Below are 22,680 nucleotides of genomic sequence, written 5' to 3' on the forward strand. Positions count from 1 at the left end.
ACTTGACTTTTGATGGTAAAGGGTTTACCTCCTCCTTAAACTTCTCCTCCTCTTCGTAACTGGACAAAGCAACTACTTCTACCCAGTGGCGAAGCCACGTGAGGACGAGGAGTGGCGACTGCCCCTCCCCTCGCCGAAAAACACAGCTGAAGCCGAGGTTTCGCCCCTCCCCTCACCGGAAAACCCAGCCCCTCCATCTCTGTTTTGGCACCGGTGAACTGGTTTTGCTGCTGCGTGCAGCAGCACTGGGTTTTTTTTTTTTCCTTTTAAATTAATAAAAAATTTAAAATCTGGCCCGCATGTCCCAAAGTTAGGCCCCTCCATGTCTCATGTCTGTTTCAAATTAGTGCCCCTCCACGTGAAACTTTCAATGTTTGAAAAAAACCAAAAAAATATATATGTATTGGGGGGACCGCGTGGCATGTCCCCTATTCCTTCACTTAGTCAGCCCGCGTGTCATGCTTTACCATTCCAAATTTCTCCCTTCCCCAATGAGAGAGAGAGAGAGTGCAAAGCTTCTCCCAAAATCTCAGCAGCCTGAGCCTGCAGCCAACACCCAACCCCAACGGAACGGAAAATAAATCCCCATTGGCTGATTTCTGTTGGCTTTTTGCTGCTAACACTAGCCACTCCAGCCGCTAAGCCGACTTCTAGCCTTCAATTTCAAAGGTAAATTTTTTAATTCCTAAATTTATAATCCCTAACCCTAATTAATTATTTAATACGAATTTTGTTTAATTAGTATAGAATCATATGGTAATGCACTAATATGGTTATTGATTATTGATATGATTCTATGATTATTGATTGATATGAAATTATGAAATTATTTTTTAGGGTGAAAATTAAAATTTGAATTTTTGATTAGTTGTATTCATATGATTAGTTGAATGAATTTTTTATTTATTTAATAATTTATATGCTTATTGGTATTGATTAATTGAATTGTTGGTTGGGTTATTATGCATATTAGTATAGTCTACTCTAGGATTAAGAGTCTAAGATTTTTTTTTCTTTCCATTTTACAGTTACGTAATGGAACGGTACTATAAGAAACAATGCTTAAATCTTCCTTCAAACATTTCGGGTAGTCCTTCTCCTTCAAATATTCCAAGTAGTCATCCTCCTCCTCCTTCAAATATAAGAAGTCCTCCTTTGAATATTATGAGTAGTTCACAACAAAGTGAGCCCACTGAGTTGGATGAGATATTGGCTAATCTTCATGCAGACCCTGGATATAGACGTCGAATGCTTGATTATCCACCTAATTATCGTGAAGCAATTCGTAGACACTATCTCCAAAATGATCCTTGTCAACCTAGAGACCACATTATGCCAAGAAAAGTTAGCAACAGAAGATGTTTTATCACCGGTTGGTTTGATAGGTTTAAGTGGTTGGAGTATAGTATATCAAAGGATGCTGCATTTTGTCGTTATTGCTATCTTTTCAAATGTGATTTCGATCAAATGGGTAGCACTGGAAATGATGTCTTCACTGAGAAAGGGTTTACAAATTGGAGGAAAGGACCCGAAAATCTTCGAGCCCATGAGGGAGGTGTTGGAAGTCTTCATAATAAAGTTGTACAACAAGCTAGAGATTTGATGACACAAAAACAACACATTGAAACATTTGTGATTAAGCAAACCGATGAAGCTCGCAATAATTATCATACTTTATTGAGTGCCTCACTTGAGTGCACAAGATGGTTGTTGGGACAAGGTTTGCCTTTTCGCCCCTCCCCCCGTCAATTCCTGGCTTCGCCACTGCTTCTACCTTCATATTAAAAAATGAAGTACCAGAGACAATAGGCTTTGATTAATAAGAACATTATACAAAGCAAACATGACCAGAGAGTAGAGAAGAATAACTTATATTCTTAGTCCTAGTATCGAGGAAACAACTAAGCAAGATAATGCAAGGGAATCATGGTTACTAGGTCCTTTCACACCGGACATTTTTTCATCATATGTAAGCAGTGATTCAAAAGGAGGTTTAATGTATAAACATATGGGAAGAAGGATTGGTAGGATATTCTGCAGACTACTAGGGTTGGACTTGAAGGCAAGAAATCACTAGAATTTCAGTATTGATTCTGGAATTTGGGGCAGCAACTGCTTCATAATTTTTTTTGTGTCATGGCAATTAAGCCAAAGGCTATCAACAAAATCTGAGGAGTAAACATATGCTTTCGTTGTTGTTTGTTTTAGCCAAAAGGTAGGATGCTTTCATTGTATTTGTTGAAAAAAATTACAGTAAAGTAACTTCTACACTCTAAAAAATTGAAATCAAACGAACAAAAAATTTATAAATTGAGTCATATCTTGGTTGAAGGATTCAAAACTTCAAAATCACCATCTATCAATATAAAAAACTTATTTTTCTCTATGAGAGCTATTAGGGTTTTAGTCAGAATGAATGTAGGATAAACAAAGAGTGATCGTAGGGTTTAATTATAGTGTTTCGATTTATTGATAAATTTGAGTTTTATTATTAATTTCATTTTGTACTTAATAGTAATTATGCAATAGAATAAAATAGACAATTAACATTTGAAATTTAAGTTGGGTGTAAAAAGAGATTAAATGGGTTTATATAAAATTTCGCCTACTTTTATTTGTCTGCGCTATGCATTGAACTTCCCGTTTTGTAATAAGAGTTACCACCCAATCACGTTGTGCACTCTGATATATTTATTAAAAGTTTAAATTTATTCTCACTTTTACACATCAACCATACTTTATGGCTTCGTCACCCTCCGGATGTCGGCCATCACATCACGATTCGGATGGACATCATTGTTGATTTCTCAAAACATGCATATATAGTGCAAAACTGTCCAGAATTCCAGTTCAGTTGATAAAAGAACAAATGGCTACTTACAACTCAAACAATTAGGCTACAAAAACAACGAGATTATGTACATTTCGCTATTCACCGTGCCTCTGATTGTAAAGTTTCGGATTCACTCTCAACGCCTTCTTTGCCAAGTTTCGGATATCGTCCCGAATGGATTCAGTTGATATTCGAACGATCTCTTGCAGCCCTCCACCGGATATGAAATCCCTTGCATTGTCCTCTGCACGAACAGATAATATTACTGCCTAAGAAATTTAGGACCTCAACAGAAAATAGAACAAGTCATCCTAAGCATCTAAGTTTGTTGTCCGATTATTTGGAAATATGTAAAATTCTCCGTAAAAAAAATCCCCGAGCGCAGTCAGAGCTTACCGTTTTGCGCTAAATGGCAGAGAGCAAGCTCTATATGGCGTCGGGTTGAAGTTGAGGCAGTGTTGGAGTTGATAATCAACCAGGTAAGGGCACCATCGTCCATCAAAAGTGAACGACCTTTTCTATGTCCTGATATGTAAAGCTTAATAGTCAATATAATGCAGCATAATACATGTACACAACCACAAGGAGGACTATTTCGACCAACCTTGAATAGTTCCGCGCGATTCACATTTTGCAAAGTTAGCCAGTCCTCTGGCAACCTGTGCAATGACATCACTACTCCCCGACCTCCCCATTCCCAAGAGTGCCTTAATTCCTCCATCTTCTTTCAGCATTGTATGTAATCTTTCTGTAATTAACGAAAACTACGCATGAGCTTTCAGACTAATAACCCTCAAGCAAGATGTGACTCCATCCGTTTAGACGTAAAATATATTGGGATATGTTGAGTAAGCAACCTATGCAGCGAAGGAATGACCCTAAAATACATAACCTAAGTACTTAACAACCTCACGCTTAAACCATATGTTGATGCTAACAAGTAATTCGGTACATGGAAAGGTCGGTACTTAGAAAAAATTAAACAACGTGCTAATATGAAATGCACAAAAGTTCCTGAGAAAACTTGGAAAAAATACTCTCAACCATCTCGTGCTTACCATTTCCACATAAATTAGCAAGTGCACCAGCAACCATTCTAAGAGTTTGTGGATCATTTGTCTTGCATGCTGTCTCTGCGAGTAGTTGAGCTCCGCCTCTGCTCATAATTGCGCCTTGATTTACCTCTGAGAAGAGTTAAAAGAGAAACAGAAGACAAAAGACGAAGAGTTGAGTACATAAAATTAAGAGAGTGATCAAATATTCAACACAGAAATATCAAGTTCCTCCCCCCTACATTTTACTGCAAGGGTCCTGCTTTTCCTAGAACCCAGGAGCCATTTTCAGTGACTAAAAGACCCGAGATAACAATACATAAAGTTTTATAGTTGTCAAAAAAATATGCAGTCAAATGTTCACGAACTTCATAGTAATCAGCATCTTTTGTGGTATTTGTTAATAATCAGTTTGGTTTACATTTTCCAGAACCAACGTAGTGTAAACAAGAATTTTAAAAGCAAGGTCTAGACGTGAAAAGGATGGACGATGGAAGGCACTGAACAAGTATAATTTGTTTACCAACTAAAATGCACAAGAAAGATGAAAAAGGAATCAGGATTACCATTCATTGCCAAATTGGCAATGGCCCCAGAAGCAACTCTAAGGATAGTTGTATTTTGTGAGGATTGCAACAGAACAAGCAAAGCGTCTAAACCGCCTTCCTCAACAATCTTTGCTTGATTAGTATCTGAAAATAAAGGAAAACCTTACTCGGTACAACAGTATACACTACTAAATCCTCATGCTAACTGTTTGACCCCGTGACAGCAGTGACAGATCAGTGATATAGACCATACAAATCAAATGCACAAATATATGACATATAATATCACTATTATGTGAAAATTGAAGCAGCATATATTAGTTTTAGAATAAATTTTTTTTCCATGTGTAAAAATTGAAGTGGCATATATTTTTTTTTTCCATTAGACTGGTTTTCTGAGGTCAACGTAATAACAAATAACACGTAGATTGATCCATCTTTAGCACAGTTTGTAGTACCACCTCCTTTGAAAGGGGATGAAAAGCATGCATTTATCCGCTAATATAAATAGACAATACAGGAAAGTGCATACCTTCAGCTGCAAGATTGGCCACCACCTTCACAGCATGGGTTTGGACATCTGAATCTTCAGATGTCAACAATTGTACAATCTTTTGAAGCCCAACTGAATTATTAAGTAAATTAACTTGTCAACCAAGAGATATCAATGAGTGGAATTCGCAAAGGAAAAGATAGTTATTCAAACTTTATGAGGCTTTATTATATAATAAAACTTGCCTTCTTCACATATTTTTGCAATTGTGGCCCTCTGACCAGAAATTGTATCTCTCGATGGATTTGCATTGTGTAACCCCATTGGATTCCCCAAAGCAGAAGATCCTTTATGTGTATTTTCCTTCATATACAATTTCTTGTCCTGGAGAATTTCAAATGTAAGGTTGTATTGTCGAACCTGATATTTGTGAAAAGCACAAGCAACTCACCTCAAACTCATCTTCTTTCTCCGGTGCAGCCTTCTTTAATTTGATTAGCTCATTCTCTACAGACTTCCTCTGCTTCTCTTCAATTAGAAGTCTTTGCCTCACATCTTGAAGTTCTTCCTTGAGTATTTCCTTAATAGTCCCAATTATAGAAAATAACGCAAATCATTTAGTAATTCACACTTAACTGACTACTCATAGCAACTGTAGGAGCAATTGCGTGACCACAACAGAAATAAATATCAGTCTACATTTTGTGGGAATATAATATTGAACCACTCCAGATGCATTTTATATGTCAACGTACCTTCTCTTCTGAGAGATCAGCACATTCTGATTTCAAGGACCAATATTTGTTTAGAGTTTGTTCATGTAGCTGATTCATTTCTTCTAACTGCACTCTAAGTTCATCAATCTCTTTCTTCCCCTGGATTTATTAAAGCAAAATAAAATTTACTGTATGATGAATACGTGTGAAAGGGAGCCTTGAATATGAACAATCATTTCACCACATTTAGAGAATTATCAATTATCAAAACAGAGGGAATAAAGGCAGGTAGTAGCTGCATAAAAACTTTTCCCAGCTCAATATGAAGTGATATATTACTACGAAGCACGTGGGGATGAATTTTTCTTTTTGCCTATATATACATTAAAAGGAAAAAGAAACAAAGAATATCACAGATACGTGAAAATAAAAGAACACTGGACTCTTCCATGAAGCATCACAACGGGCTCATTTAGTAAGTTTTAGGAATAAATTTTAACCTGCATTGAGTTTTGCCGACTACGTTGCTTCTTCTCCACATCCAATTGTTCTTCTAGATCTTCAAAACGAGCGTGCTCATTTTCCAATTGCTCCATTAACTCACCTATTTTTTTCTCATACATCTGAGTAGCGTCTGCAAGTGCTGATTGAAATGCAGAATTCTCTATCTGATGTTGCTACAAAAAATGAACAAAGCATTGCAGTTGGTACTCATGTTGCTATAACTTGTGGTAAAATAATAGCTTCCATTATTTGCAAGTTGCAAATGAAAAGAAGAGACCATATTTAAAAGGTTGAAGTTTGAAATTTTCTAATAAAAGGTGGCCAAATTTTGAAGAAGAAACAATATTTAAAATTTTCCAGAAAAATGCATATTAAAATAAAAAAAGCACTCCAAGGATATTACAGAAAACTGTTAGAATTAAAGATGACAAAAACAGGTCCTGTTCTAAGTGCATAGAATGCTCACCTGAATAGTCTTTTGGCCATCAGTCAGAAGCTTCGTTGTTAAATCTAACTGTTCCTCTGTGCTTTCAGCACGAGCATGCTCATCATCTAGCTGCTTAATCAACTTTGCTATTTTCTCTTCATACATCTGAGTGCTATCAGCTAGGACTTTCTGATACATAGAACTTTCAAGCTGGTGTTGCTACTAACAGGCAAAACAACACTATAAATGCCATGCTCATAAAGGACAAAATATTTGATTATGAGACGGTATGCATTCAACATATGTTTTATGCGTGTGTGTGCGCGCGTGCGTGTGTGCGCGTGTGTGCCTAACTCCTGCTATATAACTGATTTACTAGCCTATGATAAATTCTTTTGGTGTACATAGTGGCACCAACATTAATAACCATAAGCACTGTATAGCCTCAGCTAGACTGACAAGAAAACAACTAGACAAAGTCATTAATATGAAAGGAAATTACAAGGCAATCTAACTGGGCAATACAGCCATTATGGTATCAATACTGGTGCACTGGATCTTCAGAAAGGAAATACCTTGCCGTGTTCTAAACTTGCTTCAAGTTCTGCAACTTTATCATGCATCAGGTCACTGTGTTCTTTCTCAAGGTTCAGTTTATCTGAAAGATCTTTCAGATCCAACTCCAAACGAGTATTTTCCTTCTCCAGAAACTTTAAGTATAGAGAAGTATTAGATGGCGGGGAAAGACGTACCAACCCTCATAACAATCGGCATGACAAGAAAATAACTAGATGAATCATCAAAATGAAATGAAACTATAAGGAACATTTTTGCACCGAGTCTTCAGAAAAGAAATACCTCTCCATGTTCTAAACTTGCTTCAAGCTTTGCAACCTTATCATGCATCAACTCACTGTGGTCTTTATGACAGTTCAGCTCATCTAAAAGATCATTCAGATCCGACTCCAAACGAGCATTTTCCTTCTCCAATAACTGAAACATGCAGAAGATTAGAAGAAAAAAGTATACTATACCTCTCATAACAATAGGTATGTCAAATGGATCGTATGTGAGTTGAAAACAACCCTCATCATATGATGACCAGCGTTTCATCAACCAAATTACAAATGGTATCTAGGCGAGACAACTACCTCAGACCTTGTGCTTAGATTGTTCTTGGCCTCAGCAAAAGAATCTTGACACTCCTTCAGCTGTCTTTCCAATTCCAATTTGTTACTGTCCAACAACTTCTGTTGCCTTTCAAATTGTGCAGTAAGATGGTCTACTTGATTCTCAAGCTTCCGACATTGACTTTCATAATCAAATTCTTCTTTAAGTTTTACCATATTTACTATTCTCATTGCCTGCAAAATAAATAACAGATGGTCTTGTATGAAAGATTGTAAACTACCAATAAAATAAATGAGATAAACTAACAACAGGAAATTAGCAGTTGGAATTATTAAAGTTAGAAAATGAAAAACAGATACTGGAATATATGGAGAATTCAGTTCAGCAATAATGATTAGTATAAGTTAGCTCACCCGTTGTCCAAACATTATTGTACTAGTGGTCTCTGCATAGTGCTGTGCTGACAGCCCAATCATTACTATGAGTGAGGTCCTCGCAGAGCCTGTTTCGTGGAAAATACATGGAATTTCCTTTTAGAAACATTAGGAAAAGAAATGGAGCAGAAATAAATGAAGGAAGGTATACATATGTGTGCATTGGGCCTTTTCATATTTTTCTTTCTTTACATATATGTGTATAAATTAGCCGACCCCACTTAGTGGGAAAAGGCTTTGTTGTTGTTGTTGTACATATATGTGTATAAATAGAACAACAAATATGAACAACATATCAAATTTGTCTCACTCGACACAAAATGTATTCAAGATATAGAGCATTGGCTATGGCCTAAATACATAGCAAATACCATTATAGATGTAAGAGGAGCGATTCAATAAAATCTATGCAATATCTAAATACAGAGCAGAATGTAAATATATTGGGACAACCTCCAAATGAATCACGAAGCAACCTTGTAAGCTTAGAATCTCTGACAGGGATATGTGGACTGTTTTCCGCCAATGCATTTATACATTTTCCAAGGGAAGTAAGTGAAAGATTTATAAATTTCGCCTCCTCAAGCAAGTGGCCCTCACTGCCTGCAACATGAGAAAAATAATGTCAGGAATAACAAATGATGGAAAAAAAGCTTAAGTACTACTTCAGGTGTACAGTATCAATGACAAACCAGATTTATCTATTCTTTCAGATCCTGCAAGATCAACAATCAACAACTTGCTTTTTCGAACTACAGGTACCCCACTTCTAACTGATAAATCAGCTCTAAAGGTTTTTTCTTGAGAAGTGATCTCATCTGTAGCATTTTCTTGCACAGATCTACGAACAAAAACCTGCAAGCATAAAAGATTCAGATCATCGTTATTCGAAAAATAATATCTACAGATTTGAAAGTAAACATGAATTGATAAATCCAAAATCATACAACAGACACACCATAAGAATCGCGTGACTGCGTGAAGATTCTGTATTCAGCTTCGTGTTAGCTGCATGACGGTTTGCCTCACCAATTTGCAGCAGTTGTAAAAAGTGATCAAGGTCTTTAATTCTTACTACTGAAGCACCAGGAAGTGACACCTCACCAGTCTTCGAGTCCTCATGAATAGGAATATTAATCTTTTCTGGTGCAAGCAAATCTTGAATAGATTCCATGTACAACTGGTGCGGAAAAAAAAAAACATTTCTTAATAAACGAGCAATCATCCAACATGGTAGTAACTTGCCGCTCTACTTCAACAGGTATGCAATCAGATGACAAGCAATCTTTAGAATTTGGTAAGGATTGAAAAGGTTTAACTGAAAACACTATATTCCCTGTCATCCTTCTTTTCCTGGATAAGAAAGAAGAACAGAGTCCTAAAAGAGATGGTGGATGTTCACCTTGCTGATAGTGATACCTCAATGTAGTCTCACACAACAAGGGAATGTGATGGGACTTTACACAGTACGCAGCATGTCTCCAGGTTTTCCATTACTTTCCTAAGTTGTTATAAGACTTAAAGATCTCTACTGAACTCCAAAAGATATTTGTTCCTTAGCAGTGTAGCATTCAACTCATGAAATGAAGCGTTTGCTAATGCTATTAACTTCCTATGGTGCAGTGAACAATATCATGCCTACGATGGACTATGTACCAATTCACCTATATTTCACTATGAACAGTGATGGTGGATCATGAAACACTTCAACAAGAACGTCAAATCAAAACAACGAAATGCAACCACCTGCAAGTAGGAAACTTCCACACTATCAAAAGCAGTAGATGTAGTCGAAAGTATGTCCTCCAAAGCTCTAACCATAATGCCACGCTCGGATGCATCATCATTACCCAGACTGCCAACTGTGTAAGTTTTCCCAGTACCGGTTTGGCCATAGGCCATAACTGTCCCATTATATCCACTCAACACACTCTGCAAAAGTATATCAAACTCGACATTACATCATTAACCAATTAAAGAGCCACAATTGCAATCAAAAGCCACATTGAGCATCTCGACGCGTCAAATGCAACTCAAAAAAAGCCAAAGAAATAGTGGTAAATAAGCAAACAAGATACCTCAACTACAGGCTTTGCCACCACTTGATAAACCCGATTTTGTGAGGCGGTTTCAGTGAAAACTTCATCAAATCTGTAAGACTCTGAGCTCCAATTGTTCTTTCTCAACTTTAGCCGCTTCAGCTACACAACAGGAAAAAATGAAAATTTTAATTCCATTATAATTTAATTAGTTAATCTGGTTTAAGATTAATAAAAAAGCTCGGAAATTTCAGCTGTAAAATCACACCTCGGGCTGCAACTCGACAATGTCTGCGAAATCAGAATCCGAAATGCGATCCTCCAGATTTCTCGGTCGAAGCCTGACAGCAACCCTCACTCTTCCGGCCTCTGTTGCAAAAATTAATCCCGAAATCCCCAGAAATTTAAAAACTTGAAGTTTGATTTGAAATTAAAAATGCATTCTTCGAAGATAAATTCCAAAAATTCAAAATTATATGTGGGGGGGAGAGAGAGAGACCTTGTTGATATTCGGGGTTAGAGTGAGGAGTTCTCGAACTGGGTATGACGGAGCGCCGTGAACTGGAAGAAGAGGGCCGTGTGCGGTGGCTGTTGGCTTGCAAAGACGACGTCGTTTGTCTAGTGGAGTGAGTAAGAGGGACTTGCGCCGACGATGTCGTTTGCCTCTGGGACCTTCCACCCGTACTGTTACTTCCATTAGTATTCCCTGCTGCCGTCGACGACGACGATGATCGTGCGGACGACGATGACGAAGAAGAAGAAGAAGCAGCCATTGATTTGTCAATGGTCAGAGGAAAGTGAAAGGGAATGGCAGAGGAAGATTCTGGAGCTTTATTGTTGTGAGGAGTGAGAGAGAGAGAGAGAGAGGAGAGGAGAGGCCGGCACGATGGGGAAGAGAAAGAAAATGGTTCCCGCGTTGTGGGTAACGTTTGACTGTTTAAGCACACGAGTCGACCCTTTTTTTTCCTTTTAATTTAATTTTTAATTTAATTTACTTTTTCATTATCTAAAGCCTAATCGGATAAAGGTTCTTGGAATACGAAAGTAATCAGAAGATAGGCTAGTGGTAAAAAATATATATATATAAAATTTAAGCCTTTGTGATGGCACTCATTTAGACCATCTCTAACCCTTGGGGTAAAAGTCAAATTTTTTAGCCCGAAAAATTTGGCTTTTAGCCCAGAAACATCTTTTCTGCTCCAACCGTTCTGCCCTAAAATTTTAGCCCGGAATTATTAAAAAATGAACTTAGGCTAATTTTTTTCATAAATCAATTTTTTTTTAAATAAATATGTAGATTATTGTAAATTAATTTTATGAACATTTTAATCTAAAAAAAATTAAATTCCGATAAACATTTGGCATTTGGCCCGGGGGGAAAGCTGGGGGGTTTTGGCCCAGAAATAACATTTGGCATTTAGCCTAAAATTTTAACATGGGTTGGAGAGTGTTGGGGGGGGTAATTTGGCTTTTAGTCCAGGTTTGGAGATGGTCTTAGTAAATTTAATCCATTTTTATCCTTGCATTTAACTGACATTTAATGGAAAATTTATTTTTGAACTAAATTTGCTAAAGGACTACACTATGAGGCTTTAAATCTTAATTTTTTTACCATAGGCGTTATTTTCCAATTATCTTGTCACTACGAGAGCCATTTATTCGATTAGAACTATTAAATTATCTCTATTAATTAATGAAACTCTCTTTGTCAACTAAAAGATAATGAAAAGACTACTTAGTCTTCTAGCACACAAAAAACATTATGGACAATAATGTAATTTTACAAGTCCAAATTTTTTTATGAACAATAATGTAATTTCACAAGTCCAAATTTTACTGTTTTTTATTGAAACCTCATCTACAGGTGATGTTAAAATACCTCGAATATTAAAAAATTAAAAAAAATAAAAACCGAAAACAAAAACCTTCCACTCCCCCCCCCGGTTCTCTATCTCCCCTTCTCATTTTCTAAAATAATGTGTTCATACACACAAAGTGTGTAGACAAATGCTAGTTATATATTAATATAACTATCTTTGTCAACCAAAAGAGAGTGAAAAGATTATTTAGTCTTTTACCACATCAAAAAACTTAGGGTTAATATCAGTTTACTGCCCTGAAGTTTTGTAGTTTTCAACATTTGGTACATGAAGTTTTTTTCATTCCAGAGTCATACCTCAAGTCTTAATTTTGGGACAATTTCATACATCTGTTAAGTTTTCCGTTAAAACTTCTGTTAACTAATGACGTGGCGCCCACGTGGACAATAACTGAGCGCAACGTGTCAATATGGGCCCATTTCAATATTTAAATTTTTTTTTAAATACAAAAACAAAAATCTCCACCTGTCTTCTACCTCCCCCAACCCCCTCATTTCCTTCTTCCCTCTGCAACCCACATCTTCTCCCCCAAAACCAGTCTCCCCCCAAGCTCATTCCAACCACCAAAACCAGTCTCCCCTAGCCTTCATTCTTCCTTCTGCAACCTGCACCATCTCCCTCAACCTTCCTTTACCACCAAAACCAGTCTCCCCCAACCCACACCCTTCATTCCTTCTTCCCTCAAATCCAACCCTAACGAGTCCATGTGCGACCCCGAGAGCTCCAACCTTCCTTCTTCCTTCTGTAAAAGACGTCCCCGAGAGTTCCAACCCTGACGAGTCCATGTGCAACCTCGAGCTCGACAAGGCCGTCGATGACTCCATGGGCGAGCCGGATGTCTCCTTCATTGAAGCCGATGGTAAGACCAGCGCTAACTATTACTTCGACTCCTACTCTCATTTCGGTAAAAAGAAAAAAACTTACTTTCTTCGATTCTCTGTTTTTTGCTTTTGGCTTTTTTTTGGATGGTTTGAAAAATTAGATAGTGGGATTGGAAAAGGGGGGGTTTTTTAGTTTTCGTGATTAGGTTTTCAATGTGGGTTTCGCAAGTTCCGAACTTGGTTGCATTTTGTTTTGGAAGTTAGACTTTTGTGCTGGTTTTCATTTGATTGGGAGAGTTGCTTTAAGGTGCAATGGAAGCAAGTAATAGAATGGTCTAGAATTGTTTACGTTTTTGTTTTGGATCTGAGGGAAGAAGGAAGGGAGGGTGAGGGTTAAAGGAGACTTATTTTAGTGGTAAAGGAAGGTTGGGGGAGAGGGTGCGGGTTGCAGAGGAAGAAGGAAGGTTGGGGGAGACTGGTTTTGGTGGTTGGAGTGAGCTTAGGGGAGACTGGTTTTGGGGGAGAGGGTGCAGGTTACAAAGGGAAGAAAAAAGGGAAAAGGCTGGGGGAGGTAGAAGACGGGTGGGGATTTTTTTTTAAAAAAAAATTTTAATATTGAAATTGGCCCATATTGACACGTGGTGCTCAGTTACTGTCCACGTAGGTGCCTCGTCATCAGTTAACAGAAATTCTAACGGAAAACTTAACGGATGTATGAAACTGTCCCAAAATTAAGACTTGAGGTATGACTCTGGGATGAAAAAGCCTTCATGTACCAAATGTTGAAAATCACAAAACTTCAGGGTAGTAAACTGAGATTAACCCAAAAATTTAATAGCAGTAATGTAATTTCACAAAACAATTTTTTTTTAAAACCTCACCTACAAATGATTTTAACACTCTAATTTTTTTTTTAAATTTAAAAATAAATAACAAATAAACCCATCTCCCACTCTCCGCCTAAACCATCAATTTTATTTATTTTATATTTTTTTGTTAATTTTTTTTCCCTTACTATAACATCAAACAATATTTTCATATTCTACAAAATATATTTTTGGTAAAATTTTTCTTATAATTCATGTCTTGATCTTTTGAGCACGGGTCGCAACAAGTATGTTCTTGGTCGAATGGTTCTCAAAAGATCAAGACGGAACGAATGGGAGCATATAGTGGCCGAGACAGGCCTGAAGGAAACGTGCATGAGGGTGCGACTAAAGCTTGAGGTTGCCATCCTCGTCGAGGACAATCCATGGGATGATGAGCTGGCCGGCGAGAGCATCTAGGTCGAGTTCAGCGGAGTCGGGTTTGGGCTTCGGCTTGGGTGGCACTAAGGTGATGTTGAACTCCTGAGATGAAAAGGAAGTGGTGAGGGAGCAAGTGAGGCAGGGGGGTGGGCGAATGGGGATGAGAGAGAGTGAAGGTTTGGAGAGTAGGGAGGAGGAGAAAGAAGCTATTGCTGCTCCAGCCACTGACGCCATTTTTGGTTGTTGGGTTTATTGGTTGATGTTTTTGCCGGCAGTGGATATATATATATATATATTATTTTTTTTGGGTAAATTACACAGAACTACTTCAACTATTGGGTCATTAACAGTTTCATACATTGTTTTTAAAAAGTTTCAATGTCATATCTTATCTTCAAATTTGTTGCAATGTCATACCTTTCGTCAGTTGTCTGTCAATTCCTCAGTTAAATGATGACATGGCTTGAGGCAGGGCCCATTTTCTATAAAAAAAATAATTAAATATTAACTAAATATTAAAAAAAAACACCAAACCAAACCCAGATTCCCTTCCCATCTTCCCCATTGGTCCCCCCCACCCCTTTTCTCCCTCTCGAGCCTCCCAACCACCTTCCTCTCCTCCACTCTCTTCACCTCCCCTCCCATTCAAAACTTAAAAAATTAAAAAACAAACAATTAGAGGGTCCCCGTTACCTCTGTCAATAAGTTTGTCAATGAGGTAGGACCCGATGAACCCAGCTTTGTCGGTGACGACGATTCGCAGCCTCTGATGGCCGAGCGCAACAGGGACGCAACCCACCTTGGCATGGGTGGGCTTGGAGACGAGGTCGTGGGCGGTGGAGAAGGTTCTGGAGATGGAGTTGGGATTGGAGGGGCCGAGGCAGGAGAGGGTCAGTTGGAGGATGAAAAAGGTGGAGCCGATGAGAACGCCAAAGAGGATGAAGATGAGGCCCTACTCCTTGAAGAGGTAGTTGATGGATCTGGGTGGCGGATTTGATGGATCTGGGTCGATGGGAAGAGGTAGTTTTGGTTTTTATTTTTATTTTTAATTTTTTAATATTTAGTTAATATTTAATATTTTTTTTTAATATGCTGATGTGGCTTGGGTCCCGTCTCAATCCATGTCAGCATTTAACAGAGGAATTGACAGACAATTGACGGAATGTATGAAATTGTAATAAATTTGTAGATAAGATATGACATTGAAACTTTTTAAAGGGGATGGGAAGTTTCTCGGGGGGGGGGGGTGGGGATATGGGTTTGGGTTTGGAATTTTTTGGTTTTTTTTATTTTTAAATTTTTTAATATTTAGTTAATATTTAATTATTATTTTTTAATATGCTGATGTGGCTTAGGTCCCGCCTCAAGCCATGTAAGCATTTAATGGAGGAATTGACAGACAACTAACGAAAGATATGAAATTGTAACAAATTTGTAGATGAGGTATGACATTGAAACTTTTTAAAGACAATGTATGAAACTGTTAATGACCCAATAGTTAAGGTAGTTCTGTGTAATTTACCCTATTATTTTTTAAGAGAATTTTTATTGGCACTTTAAAAATCTCATTTTATACTCCTCATAAGTGTATTTAATATTTTACTTTTTAAATATATAAAGTTTGAAGTGAAAAATGAGAATTTTGAAATGCTAATAACAATTCATTTTTTGAAATGAATTTGTAATTGGGCTATCTTTGGTCAAATGATTAGGCTAGATCCAAATATAAAAAGAGGAAAAGTAATCAGGTGGTCTCAACCCCAACATGATCCTCTCTGAATCCTTTTGGTGAGGATTTTAGGGATTCGTAAATCGTGTCTGTTTAACATACATTGTGCAGTCAGTTTTTGTTAGGTACTGTTTCTATTTAAATTTAAATAAAAATATTTAAAATGATTTATGACCGCACGATGTACGATTAACAGATATGACTCACGGATTTTCGGAATCCTCACAAAGAGGATCAGGCGAGGATCCGGATTCGTCTCAACCTAGGTATAGAGAATTATTTATTTATTTTAGACTTCATAACTCGTTTGAAACTGATTTTGCAGTAAACATTTCTTTGCAAATAATTTGTAACTCAGTTAGTTAAAAACATAGGAAAACTAACTAAAAGAACTTAAAAACTTTTGCACTTCTGTCGTAATACTTTTTATTGAAATTAAATATGTTGAAATTTTGTAACCAAAAAAGATGTTCAAATTTTAATTTAAAAATCAGGTACTTAATAAAAAAGTGCTTTTGAAAAAGCATTCAAAAAGCTAGTCCTCTAAGAACGCTTTTAAGTGTTATGATATCAGAAGCATTTTAAGTTGGCATAAAGGCTTCTCAATCAGCTCCGTGCAATCGAGGCCTTTGTATGAATTAACGAATTAATAGGATTTTAATATTTTTCTTAAATATTAATACTGGATTGGTTTCTTGTAAAAATATACCGAGTTTGGAGAGGAGGACAAAACCAAAAAGGGCATAAAGGCTTCATGATATGCTTGCTATCTTTATTGAAGGTCAGTCAAGTCATTGCGAAGGTTGGACGTCCCATGCATGATGCATGCAACGTGTGAGGGTTTTTTTTTTTTTTTTGAACAAATGATATTAACTACACTAATTATTTTCTATGTATCGTGATCTACAAATGAGGATTGTTTTTCAAGGAAAAATGTTATCTGAACTTAAGCATCGGATAATAGCAAGTCAAATGGGATAAAGCTCCAGGAGTGTGCTGCAGTTCGAATTGGCTCTGGAACTTATCAGCCAAAGTATAGTTGTCCTATACATACAGGAGGTCGTGCAATAAAAAAAGAGACATTCAATTCAACACACAGATCAACGCTTTACACGGATTTTTTTGCACCTTTTTGTGAAAATTGACTGACTAACCATCAACACAAATTCCAACTGGATATAAGGTCAGGTTTGGGTTCAACTGGATTAATGGGGTTTTTCAGAAGCAATCAATGATCTCAACCGACGAGGAGTCTTTGATTCTTTCATTGAAAGATGTCACTTCATTAACCTTTTCGCTGAGGTAGGAGTTTTACAATTGGTTACTCCCAGGTTGTATTCAGAGTTTGGCATACAAACAACTGAACCATTTTTATGACGAAGACACTCATCTCTTTTGAACATCTTTGTCCACATAGTTTGATACCGATTCGGCGGACCTGTATTTTCACCAATATAGTTGAGGTTGCCGAACCCGGTGCGCATGATCCAGAACTTCAGAGTGATCCACACAACCTTGTCTTCAGGCTTCAAAACTCAAGGCCGAGATTGTTCCTTCCTCGACCGAAGTAGCTCAATCAGGAATTAACAGCGTATTGCATCAGCATTTAAGCCACTAAAAAACGTAATTAGCTCCTAATTACTTAGTTTGCACGCCACATAAACTTTGTAACTTTTAAAGTCAACAGAAAGTCAGAAATCCTCCACAGATTGACTATGCATTTGGAAGAGAGATGGTTTGGAACATTTGTTGAAAAGCATGTGCTTCAGACAACGCTACTTTTAAGATGACTGACGCTTTTGTTCTTCATTCGTTGGTATTGATCCTATGATGTTTATTTCACATTAAATAAATATCTTTTTCCCAACGATAAAGTAAAACAATAAAACTCTCATGGGGGTAATTATTTCGGTAGCGGCAAAATAGGGAAGAAGTTCAGAAATCACAAGCATGTCAACTGTTCGGTTTCATCGACTTTTGGACCCATAAAATCAGCACCAACCCGTGAGTCAAGTAAATACGGATGGATTGAGGTTTTTACGTGAAACTTCTTGTGAACAAGGAAAAGAAAAAGTTGGACCGGACGGTCGGTAATCTTCAAAGTTCAAAGTTCAAAAAGTGTCAAAGTTTGCAATGTGAAATTAGAAATTTTCAAATTCCTGACACTGACCATTTCCGCCCCCATCCAAGCCATCGGCAACCCCTCCAAATCCGGTAACTTGCGTGAGGGCAGAGATGGTGGGTATGCGGGATGAGGAATATTAAATGCAAATAGAAAAGAAAGGTCTTTAAGACGGGGTCTTACAAGGCATATATGCAAGAAAAGCTCGAGTGTTTTGGTTAAAAACACATCGATCAAAATTTGTATTAAACACGTTACCGTTGTATGTAACAATGTATGAACCAAGAATAAATCACTTTATTTTGCTTGCAAGGAAAATTGCAAACGAAGACCGATTATTACAATGCGATTTCTTTTCCTTACATTGTATTAAACCCGAAAATATACCGATCAGAATCAATCGAAATTTTTTACCAGCAACTCTGCACAGAGGGGGTGAGAATCTGGTAATAAATTATTTTGACAGATGACTGTAGTTTTCATAGATGTGTGACTATAACCATATGCTGTGTGTGGCAGGCATACTCCTTTGCACCAGAATTAAGGCCGGAAAATATGCCGCCGGTCAATGTACCTGTGAAAAATGAATGCACAAACCTACAGCGGAGACAACCACCCGATCAAGATTATTTACACTACCAACTAATTTGATAAAGGAATTTGTTGATCGTGGATGTAGAACGAAAGAGAAAAGTACTTACTAAACATGTTTCCCGTCATGGAACTGAGCATTTTTTGAAGATTTGAAAGTTTTCAAAAATTCCGTGGCCTTCTCTAACTCGTACTTCTGCCTCGAATCATCCCAGTTGTGTTCGGTCGCTAAAATTTCAATCACACGTGGCAATGCCCTGCTTGCTGCATCAGTGTCGAGGAAAGCAAGCCGAGATCTCCGAGCAATGAAATCAATGGCAGATTCACAGTACTCGTTTCGGGCACAGTAGGCAACCTCAGCCTCTAGAAAAGGGTATCCATGGGCAAGCCTCTTCCCCAGATTTTCGTTCTAAAATTTGAATATGTGAAGTTATAAGTAAAGCATTAACTTCAAATCAAAGCACATGACTAATCCAAAAAAAATAACAAAACACAAATACTAAATTGCACGATGACACCAGTGGGTTATAATTCCAAATTTTACAGCGGTTACGAGTTTATACATTAAACATATCTAGAATGGTAAAATATGGACCAAGACATGAGTATACCGAACTTCAACAATAATACATATGAGGGATGTTTAGGAATCGGCGGTAGCATTGTAATATAAGGACATCAGCAGTATATGAGAAACCCATAAATTATGACAGATTACATGTATACAGTGACTTTTGGAGCAAGATAAACCAACCTGAGCAATAGCAGCAACTCGTTCAGCCAAAGTACCATATGCATGGGATAGATGCTTTGCTGCAGCAGTGTCCATCACTCCAGGAACAACTTTACCATGGCTGTTCTTCATGCGCACATATTGTTGAGCGATAACTGTAAAAGATGCAGGATCCCATCCGTCTCCACCGACAATTTGCAGCTTGGAGGTTAAACATCCATTTTCTGGGGTCAGCTTTCCAGACTTTATTGCTGCATTAACCGCATCTTCTGCCATGCTGAAAAATTTATAGTTAGCAAAATACACTGTTGCTTAGTTTCAAATGGAAAACCTCTTAACTATAAGTATAAACTAAATCATCTCAGCTCAACCAAACAAACCTTACCCACGGTAAGTAGTCCACTTGCCGCCCGTGATTGTTACCAAACCAGGATAATCTTCACATACAACATGATCTCTGGAGATGCTCTCCGTGCTTTTCGCAGATGGATCCGTTGCCAATGGACGAATACCACTCCACGCGGAGAGAACATCCGTACGGCGTACCTATATTTTCCCAGCATTGCTTTAGTCTCAACAAGACAAAACGAAAGAGAAAGACACCTAGATTGAGTTACAGCTCTAAATGTCTTCCACTACTTTCCACATTTGGATATCAATCATCAACCCATGTAAAAAATTCAACTAGTCAGAGAAGTCCTTAAGGAGATGTGTTACACTGAGGAAAATAATAGACAACTGATCAAGCAGCTCATGTTGATAATGAATATCCAAATACAGATCATAAGATTACACTGAAATCTACACACAGTATTTTGAATAACTGACTAAATAGAAAGAAAGCAATCGGTGAAAGAACAGATACTTAATTTTGTAACTGTTCATGTCTATTTGACGTGTGATAAACATGGTGCTGCATCATAAAGCTTGGATTAGCAATGCAGGAAAAGATGCCACGCATGCACAGAGAATCACAAACCTTGACATTAAGGTAATCACAAATGGCATCCAGTATGAATTGAATCTCATCCTCATGTGGTTCAGGAAGCAGAGTAATAGGGGTGTTGGAATCTGTGGTGCCAGCAATTGTTCGTCCCAACCAAGGAAGCATGAAAACAACACGTCCATCCTTAGTTTTAGGAACAATCAAACCCATACCCTCAGGAGAGTAATAGTCAGGAAGTACGATGTGTACACCGCTGCTTGGGCATATCATTGGTTTTGCATCTTGATCTGTCATCTTCCTTAAAGAGTCACAAAATGGCCCAGCAGCATTCACGACAACTTTTGCATATGTATTAAACTCTTTCCCTGGTAACTTAAGAAATTCAGTAAGAATCACAAAGTTCAAAAAGGAAATCATTAAATAATCATTCACTTAATTACACTAGGGTAACTTATAAGCCAGTTGTGGAAGTGTGAGCTCATTCTACCTGATAAGTTGTCTCGGATTCTTGCACCAATTGTCCGATTGCTAGCCTCATCCTTCAACAAATCAACCACTTCTGCATGGTTAAGCACCGCTGCACCAGCTAAGGCAGCAGTGCATGCCAATCCAACATTAAGACGCGCGTCATTCATCTGCCCATCATAATACACCACGGTGCCCTTCAAGCTTTTATTGTTACCCTTCCTGGCAAGGGTGGGGAAGAGCTCAACAGATTCTTGTGCAGAATAATATCTGGACACATGTAAGAGCCGTAGTGCTGCAACCAAATCGTACATTTTCAAGCCCATCCAGTAGTATACTACCTCAAACCAGTCAAAACATGGTGTCATGCATGGCAAAGCATGGCAGAGGTGCGGTGCATTGTCAATAACCTGTTTACGCTCCTCAAGCGCATGAAATACCAACTTCAGCTGCCCGTAGTCAAGATTAAAAACAGCTTTCTCCAAGTACCGAACACCTAACATAATAATCATCTTGCATAAGCAACCAAGATAGTAATTTTACATAACCCGCCAAGACGGAAGTCAAAAACTTAATTATAAACAATTACCTATTAGAAACTAAAATATTCAAAATCTTTTTAGACAACTCAATGGTTACTAAATCCAAACGAAAAAAGCCGAACATCATGTCATATCTTACAGCCAATTCAATTGGTATTTAACATTTATCTTAGCAATATGAATCCGCCTCGATTTACAGTTAAGATCAATGTACACAACGCTATAATGCATCAATCTACAAAGTTAACGAAATTACAACGGTTTTGTACATTGATCCACTCCTGCAGCTCAATTTCTCTTCAACCACACAAATGCTAACGGGAGGCCAAAACGACAACCGAAACAAAACAAAACGTCAACAGCTACTTTAAGGACCGGAAATGACAAATTGAGACGACAGGGAGGTCCATGTAATGCAATTAATTACGCAACACAATATATACAGAGAAGTATGAATTGTATGTATACGGATACGGATATGGATACGTATACATGTATGTATATACGCTATACGCCTACCTCCATGAATTAGCTTAGTGGACCGCGACGACGTTCCAGAAGAGAAGTCCTCGCGCTCGACGAGGCCGACGCGGAGGCCTCTGGTGGTTGCGTCAAGGGCGACGCCGCAGCCGGTGGCGCCACCGCCAATCACGAGAATGTCGAGCGGGTTGGCAGCACTCGCGCCAATCAGAGCGGCCTCCTGAGCCGCCCTAGACGGAACGACAGCATTCGGGTCGCTGATCCTCTGGCGGACAGCGCCGAGGGAGGAGGACCCGGCGCCGCGGTCGCTGGCGGAGAGCGAAGGCTGGAGGAGAAAGGCGCCGCTGGCTGCCGTAGCAACGACGGCGGCGGCTCCGAGCCGGCGTAGGTGTATAGCGGTGGCCATAAATTGAGGAGGGAGGGCGGGCGGGAGAGAGTGGCGGGATCCGTTCGGTTGAAGAAAATGGTTTTTGCGTTGGGAATCGTTCTCTGGGTATTTGGATTGAGAGTGAGATGCTACGATATGGTGTCTTACGTGTTCGTTGAAAGAGTGACAGTTCCTTCAACCACGCTTCTTTTATTTTCCTTTTTTTTTTAATTATCTAACAGCACTCCGCTTTTTAATGTGTTTGTCTTTGTTTTATTACAATTTCACTAGTTTTTAGGACTTTTCAACTCTCTTTTTTTTTTAGTACAGTGATATAGTTGACATTAATGTCACCTGTAATCGAAATCAATTTACAGGATTGAATTCCGATTGCGGGATATATCTCTGTTTACGTAATCTTGGGGAATCAAAATACATGTGGGGTCCATACGCATTAAGGAATCCAACTCCTAATTTTGGAGGAATTGGACTCCCTACATGAGGGAGGTATTTCAATTCTTTGATGGCGCGTTTACGTAACCATAAACAAAATAGAGGAATTAGATTGAAGAGGAATTTG

At 38.2% G+C, this 22,680-nt stretch overlaps 2 protein-coding genes and 1 long non-coding RNA gene across 4 annotated transcripts; 1 reads left to right on the forward strand and 2 right to left on the reverse strand.

Annotated features, from left to right (window-relative positions):
* Window positions 1-460: 460 nt before the first annotated feature.
* On the forward strand, window positions 461-2,198 carry LOC139194096 (uncharacterized). Its single transcript, XR_011578806.1, has 2 exons — window positions 461-669; window positions 1,029-2,198. It is a non-coding gene; the product is annotated as an uncharacterized lncRNA (long non-coding RNA).
* A 475-nt stretch (window positions 2,199-2,673) lies between these two features.
* LOC103417673 (kinesin-like protein KIN-UC) lies at window positions 2,674-11,095 on the reverse strand. 2 transcript variants are annotated; one of them, XM_008355835.4, is made up of 22 exons: window positions 10,677-11,095; window positions 10,446-10,546; window positions 10,217-10,339; window positions 9,885-10,070; window positions 9,097-9,318; window positions 8,831-8,993; window positions 8,592-8,741; window positions 8,118-8,206; window positions 7,725-7,937; window positions 7,432-7,566; window positions 7,149-7,283; window positions 6,613-6,792; window positions 6,143-6,319; window positions 5,682-5,801; window positions 5,378-5,506; window positions 5,172-5,310; window positions 4,966-5,058; window positions 4,452-4,577; window positions 3,892-4,017; window positions 3,438-3,581; window positions 3,230-3,358; window positions 2,674-3,077 (listed from the first exon to the last, which is right to left on the reverse strand). In XM_008355835.4, the coding sequence occupies exons 1-22, from the start codon at window positions 10,948-10,950 to the stop codon at window positions 2,929-2,931; spliced, it is 3,303 nt and encodes a 1,100-aa protein (XP_008354057.1). In that variant the 5' UTR covers window positions 10,951-11,095; the 3' UTR covers window positions 2,674-2,928. The 2 variants fall into 2 exon arrangements, with proteins under 2 accessions (XP_008354057.1, XP_017182894.1); XM_017327405.3 differs by lacking the exon at window positions 7,149-7,283 and having other exon boundaries at window positions 10,677-11,092.
* A 7,074-nt stretch (window positions 11,096-18,169) lies between these two features.
* On the reverse strand, window positions 18,170-22,337 carry LOC103428073 (glycerol-3-phosphate dehydrogenase SDP6, mitochondrial). The gene is made up of 7 exons (XM_008366197.4): window positions 21,773-22,337; window positions 20,734-21,207; window positions 20,280-20,611; window positions 19,686-19,846; window positions 19,322-19,577; window positions 18,678-18,976; window positions 18,170-18,573 (listed from the first exon to the last, which is right to left on the reverse strand). Coding segments are annotated over exons 1-7 (1,890 nt in total). The 5' UTR covers window positions 22,140-22,337; the 3' UTR covers window positions 18,170-18,572.
* Window positions 22,338-22,680: the final 343 nt, after the last annotated feature.

The sequence above is a fragment of the Malus domestica genome, chromosome 01 (assembly GCF_042453785.1).
Source record: "Malus domestica chromosome 01, GDT2T_hap1".
In the NCBI taxonomy this organism is placed as follows: domain Eukaryota; kingdom Viridiplantae; phylum Streptophyta; class Magnoliopsida; order Rosales; family Rosaceae; genus Malus; species Malus domestica.

Coding starts and splice junctions, on each gene's coding strand:
- LOC103417673 (XM_008355835.4), bottom strand. CDS start 10,950: ATGGCTGCTTCTTCTTCTTCTTCGTCATCGTCGTCCGCACGATCATCG. Junction 5,059..5,171: donor TGCAAAAATATGTGAAGAAG/GCAAGTTTTATT, acceptor TTAATAATTCAG/TTGGGCTTCAAAAGATTGTA. Junction 3,078..3,229: donor CTGCCATTTAGCGCAAAACG/GTAAGCTCTGAC, acceptor CTGTTCGTGCAG/AGGACAATGCAAGGGATTTC.
- LOC103428073 (XM_008366197.4), bottom strand. CDS start 22,139: ATGGCCACCGCTATACACCTACGCCGGCTCGGAGCCGCCGCCGTCGTT. Junction 21,208..21,772: donor CACTAAGCTAATTCATGGAG/GTAGGCGTATAG, acceptor TTATTATGTTAG/GTGTTCGGTACTTGGAGAAA. Junction 19,578..19,685: donor AAGTGGACTACTTACCGTGG/GTAAGGTTTGTT, acceptor TAAATTTTTCAG/CATGGCAGAAGATGCGGTTA.